Genomic DNA, 15,009 nt, shown 5'->3' on the forward strand with positions numbered 1-15,009 from the left:
AACGGTACGTCGTATAGTTAATGAATTCCTAGATTCAACGAAATAGTGTCCTAAGTTAAGGCACTGCTGTCAGCCCCCTCTGCATTTGGTGCAGTTTTCCCCCTTCCCTCAGAACTCCACTCACAAAGCCTCTTGAACGTGGGACCGCTTAGGGTCGGTGTCACGTCATCTATTAAACGTCCATTTCTCGGAGCCGACCCTAACCCTAACCCTAACCCTAACCCTAAAGAGGCGCTAGTGTCTTGGCCCGGCCGGCGGGAGCGCGTGGTGAGCGCCGGCACCGCGGAGCGCGCAGCGGGAGAACGTGCGAGCGAGGTTCTCGCCCTAACACACTGCGCCTCCGCGGTGGCCGTGCACGCCGAGGCCCGGGACGGGTCGCGCTGGTCGTACCCGCGCCAGTCCAGTCGCTCCTCGCCCGGGGCTGCCCCCGCCCCCCCCCCCCCCCGGCCGCCCTGCGTGCAGGGCGAAGGCAGGTGCGGAGCCGTAACTTACCTCGCTGGAGGAGCCGCTGGAAGCCCCCGGGGGCGCACGGGCGCCCGCAGCTTGGAGCGCGGCCAGGGACCCGCGGGCGCGGGCCGCCGGAGCGCGCAGCCGGGGGTCGCCGCCGCGTCCCCTCGCCCTGACCCCGCCTCGGGGTCGCCCGCAGCGCCGCGGACTCGGCGGCCGGAGGGCGCGCGCTGGCAGCGGGAAGTCGGCGGCCCGGGGGCGAGCGCGACACGTGCCCGGGAGCGCGGGGCCCGGGGGTGCGCGCCTGCCCCAGCCGCCGCCCGCGGACCCGCGACGCGCAGTGAGTGACCGGTGGCTCGAGGGGGGCGGGGGCACCGGTGACCCCGGGACATGGCCCTGGCTGGGGGTCTACACGCCCGGGCTTGTGTGCTTCTCCCCCGGAGGCTGGGGGCTGGAGGGGGGTGCGGTTGCTCTTCTTACCGAGGTCCTCGCTCTCTGGGCGCTCATGTGCTCTTGCGGGTGCCAGGTTGGAGTTTGGCCGATTGAAGGGGGAGAGAGACTCAGACTGAGCCTCCCGGGCGCTCCCTGGGGCAGGACGCAGGATGGAGGGTGCGTGGGGCAGGGAGGGCTGGCTCTGGGGAAGGGCTGAGGGCATCACTCGGGGGCCAGTGCTGGTCCGGGCCCTCAGGCGTGACTCAGGATAGAAAACAGGCCTTCTCTGACGAGGATTTCCAGAAGTCTTAGTCTCGCCTGGGGAGTGTACTGTTCATTATCAGCAGCACTTTCCTGTGTCCTCTGTAGACAAACCCAGAGTCCCTACCTGGCCAGTTAGTTATGCTAGTGGAATGTTCTGGGGCAGGCCGACTGGCTAGCCGCTGGCCAGATTCCATTTTTCGCGGATGAGATGGCTTTAGGAAGGCGCTTCCCACTTGGTTAAAGGGCAGTACATATAAGCACCGTAAGAGATTAAGTATCTGCATGAGTAGATGGACGTCTTAAACATAGTGACCTAGAAGAATGCAAAAAGACTTTCCCCAGGTATGTCTGGAGAACAGGACAAAATTAATCTTAATCCCTTCACTCTGGATAATTGTTATAGTCCCTCACAGTGTATATCCTGTGTGTATAAAAGCCTTTGTTGAGCCTCCACTCTATACCTGGACTTTGGGTATATATTCTTATGAGATATAAATCTTTGAAAAGCTGATGAAGTTGTTATTAGTATTCTCGTTTTACAGATATGGAAATTTTCACACTTTTACAGAGCTGGTAAGTTACAGATTTCTGGCTCCAACTTCTGTGGTTTCTTATCTTTGCTCATAACATTCCACTTGGACAAACATTATATTCTCATTTCCCATTAATTAGAAATGGTACAGTGCGCTATTTCTCTGTCCAACGTATAACCAAAGGGGCCTTAGTGGCAAAGAGCTGACACTCTCCTCTGCCATGGTAATGTAAAATCCTCAGCCATTACCAGCATTATGTTAGTCAGGAAAGGCTCTGCAACATTCTTTTTTGATATGTCTTGTTTCTTGAATGTCATGATGATTATGTGGGATGGTCAATTCCCAAATTTTGGTAAGCTCTGAATCCTGTGTTAGAATGAGTTCTAGGGTGAAAAAAAACTCTAAAGCATATGTAGGATTTATATGGAAGAAGGATCCTCTTAGTAGATGTTGTACATCATTTCTCAAATGTGGAATTATTTATGTATTACTAAACCTGCTTTGTTCTCTGCCAAGTTATCTATCATCTTTGTAGATACACTAACAGCATTCCTCTTAACTTCTACGTGTAAATTTGTGCAGACCAACGTAAAAAGAAAGCCAAATCCCAAAGAAAGCTTGTCCAGTGCCCTTTGCTCTTGGAATCTTGTGGTGGTCTTTGTTAATGGTAACAATGATTTTTTTAAAATACAAATACGTATTGAATAGCTATGTGTCCAAGACATTGTGCTGGTCACTGTAGTGAATATATATTAAAAAAAAAGTAAGACACAGTTCTTGTCCTCAAGAAGTTAAAACTGTTTGGGAAGATAATAATTATGAGAACACTTAGTATGTCAAGAATAATAGTTGGCATAAAGTCACCTGTTATAAAGGAGGTATGGGATCTAGTTTTTTTAAAATCTAGTTTTAATTAAATTAATCTTTTAGTGATGAGCCAGAAAAATAGGCAAAGAGAAATAAAAAAGCAGGACTATCCTTGAAAAGTAAGTGATATTATCCTTTTCCTTATAATAATAATAGCTGATAGTATTTATTGAGTTCTTGCTATATATCAGGCCTCTGATAAGAGCTTCTTATTACCCCCATAAGAATTCCGTGAGGGAGGTGCTATTTTTATTCTCATTTTACAGATGAGGAAACTCAAGTATGAAAAGTGGTTCTAATTTACCTAATTCTGAATTTACTTCTGGCTTTTCTGTATTATCTTGGTCAGCTTGCAGATTTTCATATGTATAGAATTGAGATACCAATAGTTACTTTATGTAGCAGATGACCAAATATTAAGAACTCAACTATATGCTCTGTGTTGTGATAAATTGCTAAGTAAATGCCTATAAAGATGATTAAGATTAGAATCTTAATTTACATCTCTTTTACAGTGCTATGCAGAGGAAGAGATAAACATTGAGTAAAACATCAGGCACATATATTGAGCCATGGGGTTGTTTGTGTAGAGACTTCAAATGAATTCTTCATTTATATAAGAAATCTTGAGGAAAATTGTGGGATAATGATACCTAGTCTTAGTTCACCACCCCCCATTATCTTTAGTTGTGAAATTCCTTAAAAAATCCCCAAAGTAATTATATTATTCTTTAATATTTGTCATGCCTCATAGCACTTTATGAAACAACTAGGTGATTGATATTGCAAGGTGAAGCAAAACTTGCCAGGATTTCACGATACCCAAGATCCAAAGATAAACTCCCCTCTCATGCCACTGTCCACAGATAGACTTTAAGATTGAGGATATTCAAAGAGAGATCCTTCCAATAAACTAAGGAAGAAAATTTTAGTGAAAGAGATATAATTTTCTCAGTAAATATCAATTACCATTCTTCAAACAAGGAAAAAGGCTTTGAAATGTGAAGTTACTTGCGACGGTGACACAGATAGAAGTGGAGGAAACAGGATGGCACACAGGCCCTCAGGCCCTAGGCACCATGCTCTTTCCAGTATATTATCCTTCCCAAAAGTAAATGGCTTATGTTATTTATAGCTCTATAAGAATTCAGAAAATGAAAATAGAGAAGGTTTGATTGTTAAAACTTAATTGAACAAGTGCTATGAAAATTGTCGACTTGTAGAGCTAATCCAAGAAAGAAAAAAGGAAACATAACACCACCACTTGATTTGAAAGTACCTTGTTTCTTCGAGACTCCATCCATGTCCTGTTTCTCCTTTACTTCTTTTTTTGTAGTTCTCTTGTGGGAATGCTTGTTCAGTTTATAAGATAATTCATACTACAACTGATTCAAGGGTTAGGATGGGATAAGATTCCCTAATGCATTTCGAATGTAATTTGTTTACATGCAACTTTTCAAAACCTGTCTATTACATCCAGTGTGATATACCTGAAATGGAAATAAAAGCAAATAGAATTGACAAAAGGACATTTCAGAAAAATATAAAAGAAAGGAGAAAAGTGTAAGGGAACTTTTAAGAAAAGTGATGAAATGGGGTGCCTGGGTTGCTCAGTTGGTTGAGCGTCCAACTCTTGATCTTGGTTCAGGTCTTGATCTTGGGGTTGAGAGTTCAAGTCCCACATTGGGCTCCACACTGGGCATGGAGCCTGCTTAAGAAAAAAGAAAGAAAAAGAAAATGATAAAGAGGTCATAAAGAGGGAAAGAAGACCCTCCAATAGAATTTTTTTTAAGTACCAAAACATGACTTCAAGCAAGAAAATAATATTCCTATGTATGTTAACACATATAATTTAGGACTACAAATACTTACCAGTGAGATGAGAAAAAAATCAAGAAAGGTTCAGCAGGTGTGTAAGAAAGGAAAACAGGTGTCTGTCCTGTCCATTTTGGCTCACATAAAGGGAGTTGGGACTATTGCATAGAAAGAAGAAAGAGCAGAAAGGGTTGAGATGATGTTACTTTCCTTGCCTGTCACATCACCTAACATGACATCACGGAGAGGCTGATTTGATAATCAGGGCCTACCAGGCCAGGATTTGTCCATGTTATGGCTTGTGAGATTTTTCACCAAATGATAGACTCAGAAGGAAAAAGGAAATAATGCTTCAGTCAGGATACTGTTCTTTTTTTATGACTTAGCTCATAAAAAGTTATGGAGAAGAAGGTTGGCTCCAATGGCTAAGTTGCAAATTAATTACTTGGTGGATTTGATTATCCTTTTCTATCCTCATAGTAGAATAGATCATTAGAGGTGGTTATATGTTGTATATATACGGTTTTTGTGTTTGTTTCATTCTCTTTTGAGAGAGGGAAGAGGGTATCAGAAATAATGATTCAAACTTCTGAAGATTAAAGCATCAAGCATCATAATTGCTTTACTAGTGTATATCACAAAGGTTGTATGTAATGTGCATTGTGTTTGGAATATAGTATGAGATCAACAAACTATAGCGTTAGTATTAATGGTAAAATTAGCATTAGCACTATTTTTAGTATTATGCTGCTCCTGTTGCTACTGATCAGAAGCAGTCTCACATACTAGAAGTAATGTTGGATTAGAAATCACAAAGCCTATGTTCTGATCTGGATTCTGCTCTTAATGACATTCGGCAAGACCCATCTTTTCTCTGAGCCTCTATTTATCCATCTGTAAAATGGAGAAGGTAGAAGAGATGACCTCCAAAGTGTTGTGTTTATACTGAACTGCTACCAGGAAGACATGTCTGTAAACAGCTTTGCCAACAGAAGGGAAGGTTTTTATACTCTGCCTCATGGAGTCAAGTGGGTAAGTAAGAGCATTCATTTGTAAGACAGCCAGCCTTGATGCACATCTAGAACAATCACTTGATTGTTCTGCGGTGGCCCAGATTCAAATGTCAGCTGTTGAAGGGAGAAGAGAGCAGTAGGACCAGGGCAATTAATAGCTAACTTTTGCAGTTCGCAGTTCCTTCCTCCTTTGATTTATTAAATTATTTGATAGCTAGAGTTAAGAATAAAGATAGCCTAACATATGATTTTTTTTACTTCCCTTAACAAAACATATAATTCCAGTACAGTAAAAGTCATAAGTGATTTAAAAAAGAAATGCAAAAGCAGGACCCAGAAGGGAAGCTAGCCTCAGTGGAGTGACTACTTCGTTCTAGGTACTCTCATGGGTCCATGACACTATCATATTAATCTTATCAATAACTTTGTCTTGGTCTGTGTTACTGTGCCCATTGGAAGAAATGGCACACATTAGGACTGAGATTCACTAGTCTTTTTCTTTTCCATAATACCACATTGTCCCTTGAACTTAACACGGTGCTACAGGAGAGAAGTAATTGGAAGTAGATAGTGTTCCTGCCTGCATGAAATTATCACTGTGGTAAAGATTTTTCCTTGCCTAGTAAAATATGATTTTGCAGTAGTGCATATTTTGTGTTTCTTCCTGGAGTAGTGGGGAAAGAGCTGTTGCCTCTGCCTTCCTGCTAGTTGCTATTTTTCTGGCTGGTCCTTGTCCTCCTCACTGAGACATTGTTTTTACTATCTGAAACTTTCATCATTTAAGTGATGGGTCAGTGACATAGCATAGCATACTCTTTGATTTTCTGATTCAAGATAGAGTTGTAGTTTTAATTTTCAATATCAACCCTCCAGGCAGGCTATTTGAAAGATGTTTACAGTTGATAGGAAGTTTCATTTTATTGGAAGATACCTCATTTACTTGAAAGTCATTGGGGTCTGAGTTTCTTATAAAAGGAGAAAGTATTCTATAGGGTATTCAAAGAAAATGAGCAAGTTCATGTTTGGATGAATGTACTATATAAGCTCAACTTTATCCTCTGTTTTGCCTATTTCATATATAGGTGTGTGTGTGTATTTCATACATATGCATATTTCATATGTATTTTATATGTACATATTTCATATGTACATATTTCATATTCATACACTTAAAAAATTCTTATAATAACTAATTAAGTATTTTGGTATTAAATATGTTACTTATTTGGAGAATATCATAGCTCCATAGATTGCAGTGGATATTGAAAAATACCCTGTAGAAATACAAATCAAAACCACAATGAGATACCACCTCACACCAGTGAGAATGGGGAAAATTAACAAGGCAGGAAACAACAAATGTTGGAGAGGATGTGGAGAAAAGGGAACCCTCTTACACTGTTGGTGGGAATGTGAACTGGTGCAGCCACTCTGGAAAACTGTGTAGAGGTTCCTCAAAGAATTAAAAATAGACCTGCCCTACGACCCAGCAATTGCACTGTTAGGGATTTACCCCGAAGATTCAGATGCAATGAAACGCCGGGGCACCTGCACCCCGATGTTTCTAGCAGCCATGTCCACAATAGCCAAACTGTGGAAGGAGCCTCGGTGCCCATCGAAAGATGAATGGATAAAGAAGCTGTGGTTTATGTATACAATGGAATATTACTCAGCCATTAGAAACGACAAATACCCACCATTTGCTTCAACGTGGATGGAACTGGAGGGTATTATGCTGAGTGAAGTAAGTCAATCGGAGAAGGACAAACAGTGTATGTTCTCACTCATTTGGGGAATATGAATAATAGTGAAGGGGAATGTAAGGGAAGGGAGAAGAAATGTGTGGGAGATATCAGAAAGGGACACAGAACATAAAGACTTCTAACTCTGGGAAATGAACTAGGGGTGGTGGAAGGGGAGGAGGGCGGGGGGTGGGGGTGAATGGGTGACGGGCACGGAGGGGGACACTTGACGGGATGAGCACTGGGTGTTATTCTGTATGTTGGTAAATTGAACACCAATAAAAATTAATTTATAAAAAAAAAAGAAAAAAAAAGAAAAATACCCTGTAGATAGCCCTTGTAGTCAGGAAGCAGAAACTTCTTTAATCCCTGTGTATGGGGCAGCCTGGGTGGCTCAGCGGTTTAAGCGCCTGCCTTTGGAGAGCGCTGATCCTGGAGTTCTGGGATCGAGTCCCGCCTCGTGATCCCTGCATGGAGCTTGCTTCTCCCTCTGCCTGTGTCTCTGCCTCTCTCTCTCTTTCTCTGTCTATCATGAATAAATAAATAAATAAAATCTTTAAAAAAATCCCTGTGTAACTGTTCCTTCATAATTCAGTTATCTTCTAGTTGAATTCATCATTTCCTTTATGCCAAAATATTCCAAATTTTAATGAAGCAATTAAAGTGGTGGTAATAGGGCAGCCTGGGTGGCGCAGCGGTTTGGCGCCTGCCTTTGGCCCAGGGCGTGATCCTGGAGACCCGGGATCGAGTCCCACGTCGGGCTCCCTGCATGGAGCCTGCTTCTCCCTCTGCCTGTGTCTCTGCCTCTCTCTCTTCTCTGTGTGTCTCTCATGAATAAATAAATAAAATCTTTAAAAAAATAAAGTAGTGGTAATAAAGAAAAGCTTACTATTAATGATGTCAACCACAATGTGGCAGAATCAGATTTAATGTAGTTATAATGTAGTTACCTTAAATGAGAAATAAAATAGATGAACACAGAAAATAAATTTTGTGCAGTTCAGCACATACCTACAATGTACCATAAATTGTGACCTCTGCTCATAAGAAATGTGGCAGCAAACGGAGGAGACAGGCAGATACCTAAATAAATTAGTCTTACTTAATAGGCAAGTACTAAGATATGAGGATGCCAGGATGCCATGAAAGAGGCTTCAGTCTGACCTAAAAATAAGTAAGGCTTCCTAAGGTTTGATGACTTTTTTCCTTCCCTACTACTATAGCTGTAGTCCACATCATCATTTCTTACTGGGTGTCTGCGATTGCTTCCTAACTGGTTTGCTTGCTTCCACTCTGGTCCCCCTACACAAAGCCAAGACTAACTTTTTGGTTTGTTTTTTGCCTTTACATGTATATATTTAAGATAATTCATATCTTGTGCCACCCCCAATTAAAACTCAGTTAAATGAATAAATAAAACCTTGAGTTAAACATCAGTGGTTTCCTATAGATTTGAGAGTAAAATCCCACCTCCCTTCTATGGCAAACAAGCCCATGGTAGATCTGGCTCCTAGATTCTTCTCCATTTCATGTCCTACCATTTTCCTCACAGTCACTTCCCTTGCCACCCTGACCTTTTTTTCTATGCCTCACCCATAGCCAGCTTGTTCCTGTGCCTCTAGGTTTCATTCTAAGTCTTCATTTGACCTTTGCCAGTCTCAGCTCAAGTTTTATCTCCTAGAAATACCTTCATTGACCAGCTTCTCTCCTCCCCAGGCTTTATCTCCCCTTAGCTTCTCTTATGCTTTTCTTTTATTGTTGTCTGAATTTGTTATTTCTTTGTTTTCTGTCTCCCTATTCCAGAATGTTGGTTCCATGAGAGCACATAGCAACTGCTTAATATATATTGGTTGAATAAATGGCTGAATAAAATTTTCTGAGCTGAGTTGGGATGGATGAGTAAGACTTAGCCATTCTAAGAACAGTGGAAAAGTAGAGAATAGAATCGGCAAAGTTACAGAAGCATACGTTTGCATGAGATGTGCAGGGAAATTGTTGCTAAACAGTAGAGTGCCAGCAGAGAGTATGTGACTCACTATGTGAGGTAGATGTGGTTGGGGTACCTGGGTGGCTCAGTGGTTGAGCATCTGCCTTTGGCTCAGGTCATGATCCTGGGATTCTGGAATGGAGTCTCACATCAGGCTCCCCACAGGGAGCCTGCTTCTCCTTCTGCCTATGTCTCTGCCTCTCTCTGTGTCTCTCATGAATAAATAAATAAAATCTTTAAAAAAAAAAAACAGGTAGATGCGGTTGGTAATAAAAGCAGGAATTAGCTCACGGAGGTCTTTATATGCCATGACCTTGAACTGTATGGTTTAAAGAAAGGAAAACTGTCAGATTTTGATTTAGATCAGTGTTTCTCAAATATTTTTAATCAAGAGACACAAGAAATACATTTTATATTTTCTGTAAACTAAGAACCACCCTTAGATTCTAGAGGCTGCTACATTCGTTGGCTCATGGCCCCCTTCCTCCATTTTCAAAGCCAGCAGTGGCAGATCTAGTCCTTCTCATATCACAGCTCTCTGAGGGACCTTTTTGCCTCCCTTATCCACTTTTAAGGACTCACTTGATTAGACTGGGCCCATTTAGAGAATATGGGATAACTTCCCCATCTCAGATCCTTAGCTGTAATGGCATCTCCAAGATCCCTTTGTCATGTAATGTAATATATTCACAGGTTCTAGGGATTAGGGCATGGACATCTTTGGTGGGCCACTATTCTGCCTACCATGGGGATGTTCTTGTTGTTGTTGTTGTTGTTTTAAGATTTTATTTATTTATTCATGAGATATACATACACAGAGAAGCAGAGACAGGCAGAGGGAGAAGTAGGCTTCATGCAGGAAGCCCGGTGTGGGACTTGATCCCAGGAGTCTGGGATCAACCCTGAGCCAAAGGCAGACGCCCAACCACTGGGCAACCCAGGCATCCCAGCCATGTGGTTGTTTATAGGGAGTTTTTTATAGCTCATATTCCTTCCTCCTTCCTCCCTTTTTTTCCCTTTCTTTTAATGAACACTTATTAAGTACTCTTTCCTAGTGCTGGCATACAGCAGTGAGCAAGATAGCCAGTGTTCCTACTTTCATGGTGGCTTAAATTCTAGCCCAAAGATAGAGGACAAACAAGTAGTCAAGTAAATAAACACAGTAATTACATCTGTTCCATGAGGGCAATACATAAGGTGATGAGTAGAAAGTAGCTGGGCAAGACCACTTTGGCTAGGTGGTCAGGGAGGGGCTCTCTGAGGAAGTGACACATGATCTGAGGTCTGATGTGTGTAAGTCAGCCAGCTGCTAAGAAACAGAGGAAGAGGATTCTAGCAGAGGAAATGGAAAGTGCAGAGTCTCAGAGCAGCAAAAGATATGTCTTATTCAAGGAACAGTCTGAAAGCCAGTGCAAATGGAGCAGAGTAAGCAAGGCAGAAAAAGTAGAGCAAATGATGGTGGCAAGACAGGAGAAGTGAGGCCATGCAGTGCCTGAGAGATCATGTGCGGTAAGGATTTTGGATCTAACAACAATGGACATATTGAAGAACTTTAAATAGTGATGGTATGAAACAGGTAATGTTATCTGATTTATACTTCTAAAAGATAGTCACTATGTGAAAATGACTTAGAAAGGGGTAAGGATGGTTTGGAGAGACAGACTGAGGGGCTCCTGTAGCCGTCTCGGGAAGAGATGACAGTCTTTTGAACTAGAGTGAGCATAGTAGGAATGGGGAGAAGCAGATCGATCTGTGATATATTTTGGAGACAAAATTGATGGGACTTAGTGATGGTTTTGTTGTAGGGGATAAGAAAGAGGATGGAATCAAAGATGACTTGTAGGTTTTTTTTTTTTTTGACTTGTAGGTTTTTGAGCAACCTCAGTTAATTGCTGAAATTAAAAAAAACTAGGGTAAGAATCAATAAGGGGAAGGGAGACCAAGAGTTCCAACAGAACATGTGAATATTGAGCACTCTATCAGAAGCCCAACATGTAATGCGAGGGGACAGGTTGGAGCACAGAGAGATGTCTGAGTTGAAGATATGCACCTGGGAGTCATTAGCATACAAATAATTTCTAAAGCCAGGTGACCAGATGAGATCCTCTGGGGAGAGAGTAGAAATTAAAAAAAAAATAGTATCTTGAGTGAGCGGACATCCTTCCAGAGTAGAAAGTTAGGAGGAGAAGGAGGAGCAACCAGCAAAGACTATTGAAAAGGTGCTAAATTTTTTGGAGCTTTCCTGAATAATGACTAGGCTAGAGGGAGAAGAGTCAAAGAAGCAAGTGGGCACATTTCTGTATATCCACTAGAGTAGTACTATTGTACCTCTAGCACTTACCATTGTACCTGGCGCAGGAAAGGTGGCCTATTGAATGAATAAGTGAGTTTGAGAATGGCAGTATGCTCTGGCATATCTCTAGGTATGAGAGTAAGAGGTGAACATTTGCATTGTCTGGTTCCCAGTAGCCTAACATCACAGAACTTTCCAGCCTACTTTATGGATTTTTGGCCCACCTTTAATAGAATCTAGACAATTTCCTAATATGTAGTAGAGCCATTCTTTAGGTTTAAATTTGAAAACAATCAGAAATCACGAAATTGCATTTTCTGAAGTATTCAAGATAGAAATACTTAATAAAATGAATAAGTAATGAATAAAGAAGCAAATAAACAAGTAAAATTGAACTTCTAGAAGATTCCAGCAACTCAATTTCTTATGACCAAAGAGATCAATCTTTTACTAAGTTCTAGGAGAGAGTTATGAGCCACTTTTTTGAAGAAAAAAAAAGGCTTTATTGATTTATTTGGCAGAGAGAGTCAGAGGGTGCAAGCAGGGAGAATAGCAGAGGGAGAAGGAGAAGTTGCCTCCCCACTGAACAGGAGGCCTGACTCAGGGGCTCCATCTCAGGATCCTGGAATCATGACCTGAGCCAAAGGCAGATGCTTAACCAACTGAGCCACCCAGGCGCCCCATGGACTGCTGTTTAATATCCTGTTACTTCTAGAACCACGCAAATAGATCAGAAATTCTCCTTACTCTTGAGACTCAACACTTACGCTTGAGTATGATAATGTAGCCCTGTCTAGAAGAAAAAAATTTTGTTTGCAACTGAGACTCAGAGGGTTAAGTAACTTGCCCACAGTTCAAAGTTCTTTTTTATTTTTATTATTTTATTTTATTTTTTTAGGGATGGGGCAGAGGGAGAGGAAGAGAGAGAATCTTAAGCAGGCTCCACACCCAACACGGGGCTCAGTCTCATAACCCTGAGATCATGACCTGAGCCAAAATCCAGAGGCAGATGCTCAACCTTAAAGGCCTGAGCCACTCAGGCACCCCACAGTCTCAAAGTTCTTAAACCCAGTTCTAAAGGACACCAAAGGCCATGTCTCTTCTCTCACCCTTTGCTGACTCCAAGAAGCTTAAGTGAATGGGGGTTAGAACTGGCTAAGATTTTTAATTTACTAGTTTTAAAGGTATACTTCATTAAAAAAAAATCTTAACAATATAGAGAAATTAAAGGGGCATTTTAAGCCCTTCTGGATGATGTTGGTTCTGGCATTTTCTGAACATATTTAACATGGATGAATTTGTCTTCTTTTACAAGGAAAATACAGAGGTATATTCCAGAGTTGACTGTTCATGGCACATACAGTTGGAGGATGCTCATTGGCACTTATTTTTATCATTGTGTTACTGTTGGTTAAAGCAAATATAGGTAAGATATTTCTATAATTGAATCTATAGAAGGATTTGTGGTTTAAATTATCAGTTACGGATGAAATAATGTATTTGTGGGAATCGTTCTGGTAGTCTTTTGTAGTCAATCTTCTCTCATTTTAAATGGGTAAGTCTGGTTCCATTATCTATAACTACAATGCATTTTATTTAATTTATGCTGATTAATGTACAAGTCCAACCATGTAATTTCTCTTTAAAAAGTGGCTAGGTAACCACAAAACTGGAATTATGAATGAATGTTTTACTAAAATGAAAAATGATAGTGCTTTTTAACAGAGGATATGGTGGGTGAATCCAACTATGCTAAAAATAATAATGGCTGACATTTTCCTTGCCTTTTCTTTATGGGAGCTTACTTTTTTACTTTCTAACTCATTACAATCAGCAAAAATCAAAGAAGCAAGGAAAAAACATAGAATAGAATGGGAGAGGAGAAAAAGAGTGAGGGAGAGGGGCTTAGTTTTAGTTCTGGAAATAAAAAAGAATTTTTTATTAAAAATGAATTTTTAGCATTTCCTTTATTTGATTTAAATAACTTTTTAACTAATTCCTGTTTAGGGTAGTTAATTAAAGCAATCTTGTAATTACAAAAAAAAAAAGACGTTCAGTGGAGGCTTTCTATCACATCTGAAAACTCAGGGCAAATCTATAGTTCTGAGATTCTTTCATTGGCAGTACCACCAAAACCTGTTCATTTCTGAATAGTTGTCATATTTATTTATATAAAAACTCCTAGAGAGTAAGAGTGACCTCTCTTTTAATGAGTTTAATATGGTATGATATCTGGCAATAAATAAATAAATAAATAAATAAATAAATAAATAAATAAATCTCTTTTAAAAAGAAGGATACATTCATGTAATGTCATATTAGCTATATTGGGTTATGGTTCATCTAGCCCAGGGTCTTGCATCTTGAAGGAATACCAAAGTCTGGCATGAAGGACCTCATTTTCATCCTTGATGCCAACCACAAATATACCAGAGCTACTGAATATTTTCTTTTGTTATAAAATAATGTTATAGATCATACATACTTTATACCACTAATATAGCAAGAGAAAGTATTATTCCTAAATCGACCCCTAGGAGTATGTAATAACCTTTTAAACTGTTGTTTGTTTTGTATGTTTCCTTTTTGGTCCGTGTATTGAAATAAGCCTTATAAATCAGAAATGGGGATGGAAGCAAATATGATTAATGTGGGAAGTACTTTTCAATAATTTGGTGAATAATTTGCATATAAGAGAGATTGGTTTTCTCCTGGTCCTCTGTTCCTGAATGTCTTCCAACCCTATTTTCTCAGCACTTTTAGTCTTACTGATTTGAGAACGATGCATCTTTTAATTAAAATACAGTTAGACTTTAATGTGTGTGCCTTCTGTTCTCATTGTGCATCACCAATACAGCCAGAGCAATGTGGGTTATTTATTTTTCCACAATTTTTTGGGATTAATTTTATCCTGCTCTTGATAATAACACAAACCCACCATTTTGAAATGGGTTTCTTATGTGCTGACTTGTGTCTTATTGCAGATGCATGCAAGAGAGGAGATGTGACTGTGGAGCCTTCTCATGTAATTTCACTTGGATCAGCTGTCAATATTTCATGCTCTTTGAAGCCCGAACAAGGCTGCTCACAATATCCCAGTTTTAACATGTTAATCCTCTACAAATTTAACAGAAGAATCAATTTTCTGCATGGTCACTTCCTCAGTTCTCAAGTCACAGGTCTTCCTCTGGGCACAACAGTGTTTCTCTGCAAATTGGCCTGTAGCAAAAACAAGGAATTACGAATATGTGGGGCAGAGATCTCAGTTGGTGGTGAGCATTCCATTCTGAACTTTTTAACAACTAGTCATCTTTTGGTATTTGTCATGTGTTAGACAGAAGTCCAAATATAGGGTAGTGTTCTTTCTTCTCCTGCCACATGAATATATTTTATCTTAATAGCAATATGAGTACCTCAATGTGAGAAATCCAGAAATCAGTAGAATTGGGATCTCATTTAGAAGTGTTCTCTCTCTCTGCCCTGCCCCCCACCAGTTGTTTTTGTTTGTGTGTGTGTGCGCGCGCGCGCGCCCATTAAGAGCAAGAACCTATTGTGCTTAGACTCCAGTGGCAGGAAGGAGAATCTCTGGAGCTGAATCTTCATGCCTTCTAGATTT

General features: G+C 40.7%; 2 protein-coding genes across 8 annotated transcripts in view; one reads left to right on the forward strand and one right to left on the reverse strand.

Moving 5' to 3' along the window:
• Positions 1-1,102, reverse strand: part of LOC129497394 (ESX-1 secretion-associated protein EspI-like) — a 97,564-nt gene extending 96,462 nt beyond the window's left edge. For 3 of the 5 annotated variants that reach the window (XM_055306256.1, XM_055306255.1, XM_055306257.1), the window contains exon 1: positions 493-839. In XM_055306256.1, the coding sequence (XP_055162231.1) occupies positions 493-839 (347 nt within the window). Of the gene's footprint in view, positions 1-492 lie in introns of all 5 variants that reach the window. The other 2 variants (XR_008661930.1, XM_055306254.1) reach the window with 2 other exon arrangements.
• The window catches only part of IL12RB2 (interleukin 12 receptor subunit beta 2), a 74,893-nt gene continuing 60,630 nt past the window's right edge, over positions 747-15,009 (forward strand). The window contains exons 1-4 of one of the 3 annotated variants that reach the window (XM_055306251.1): positions 751-787; positions 1,686-1,716; positions 12,709-12,819; positions 14,378-14,665. In XM_055306251.1, coding sequence (XP_055162226.1) covers positions 12,744-12,819; positions 14,378-14,665 — 364 coding nt within the window. In that variant the 5' untranslated portion in view covers positions 751-787; positions 1,686-1,716; positions 12,709-12,743. Of the gene's footprint in view, positions 788-1,685; positions 1,717-10,042; positions 10,677-12,708; positions 12,820-14,377; positions 14,666-15,009 lie in introns of those variants that run through there. The other 2 variants (XM_055306252.1, XM_055306250.1) reach the window with 2 other exon arrangements.

Source organism: Nyctereutes procyonoides, unplaced genomic scaffold (assembly GCF_905146905.1).
Source record: "Nyctereutes procyonoides isolate TBG_1078 unplaced genomic scaffold, NYPRO_anot_genome, whole genome shotgun sequence".
Lineage (NCBI taxonomy): Eukaryota > Metazoa > Chordata > Mammalia > Carnivora > Canidae > Nyctereutes > Nyctereutes procyonoides.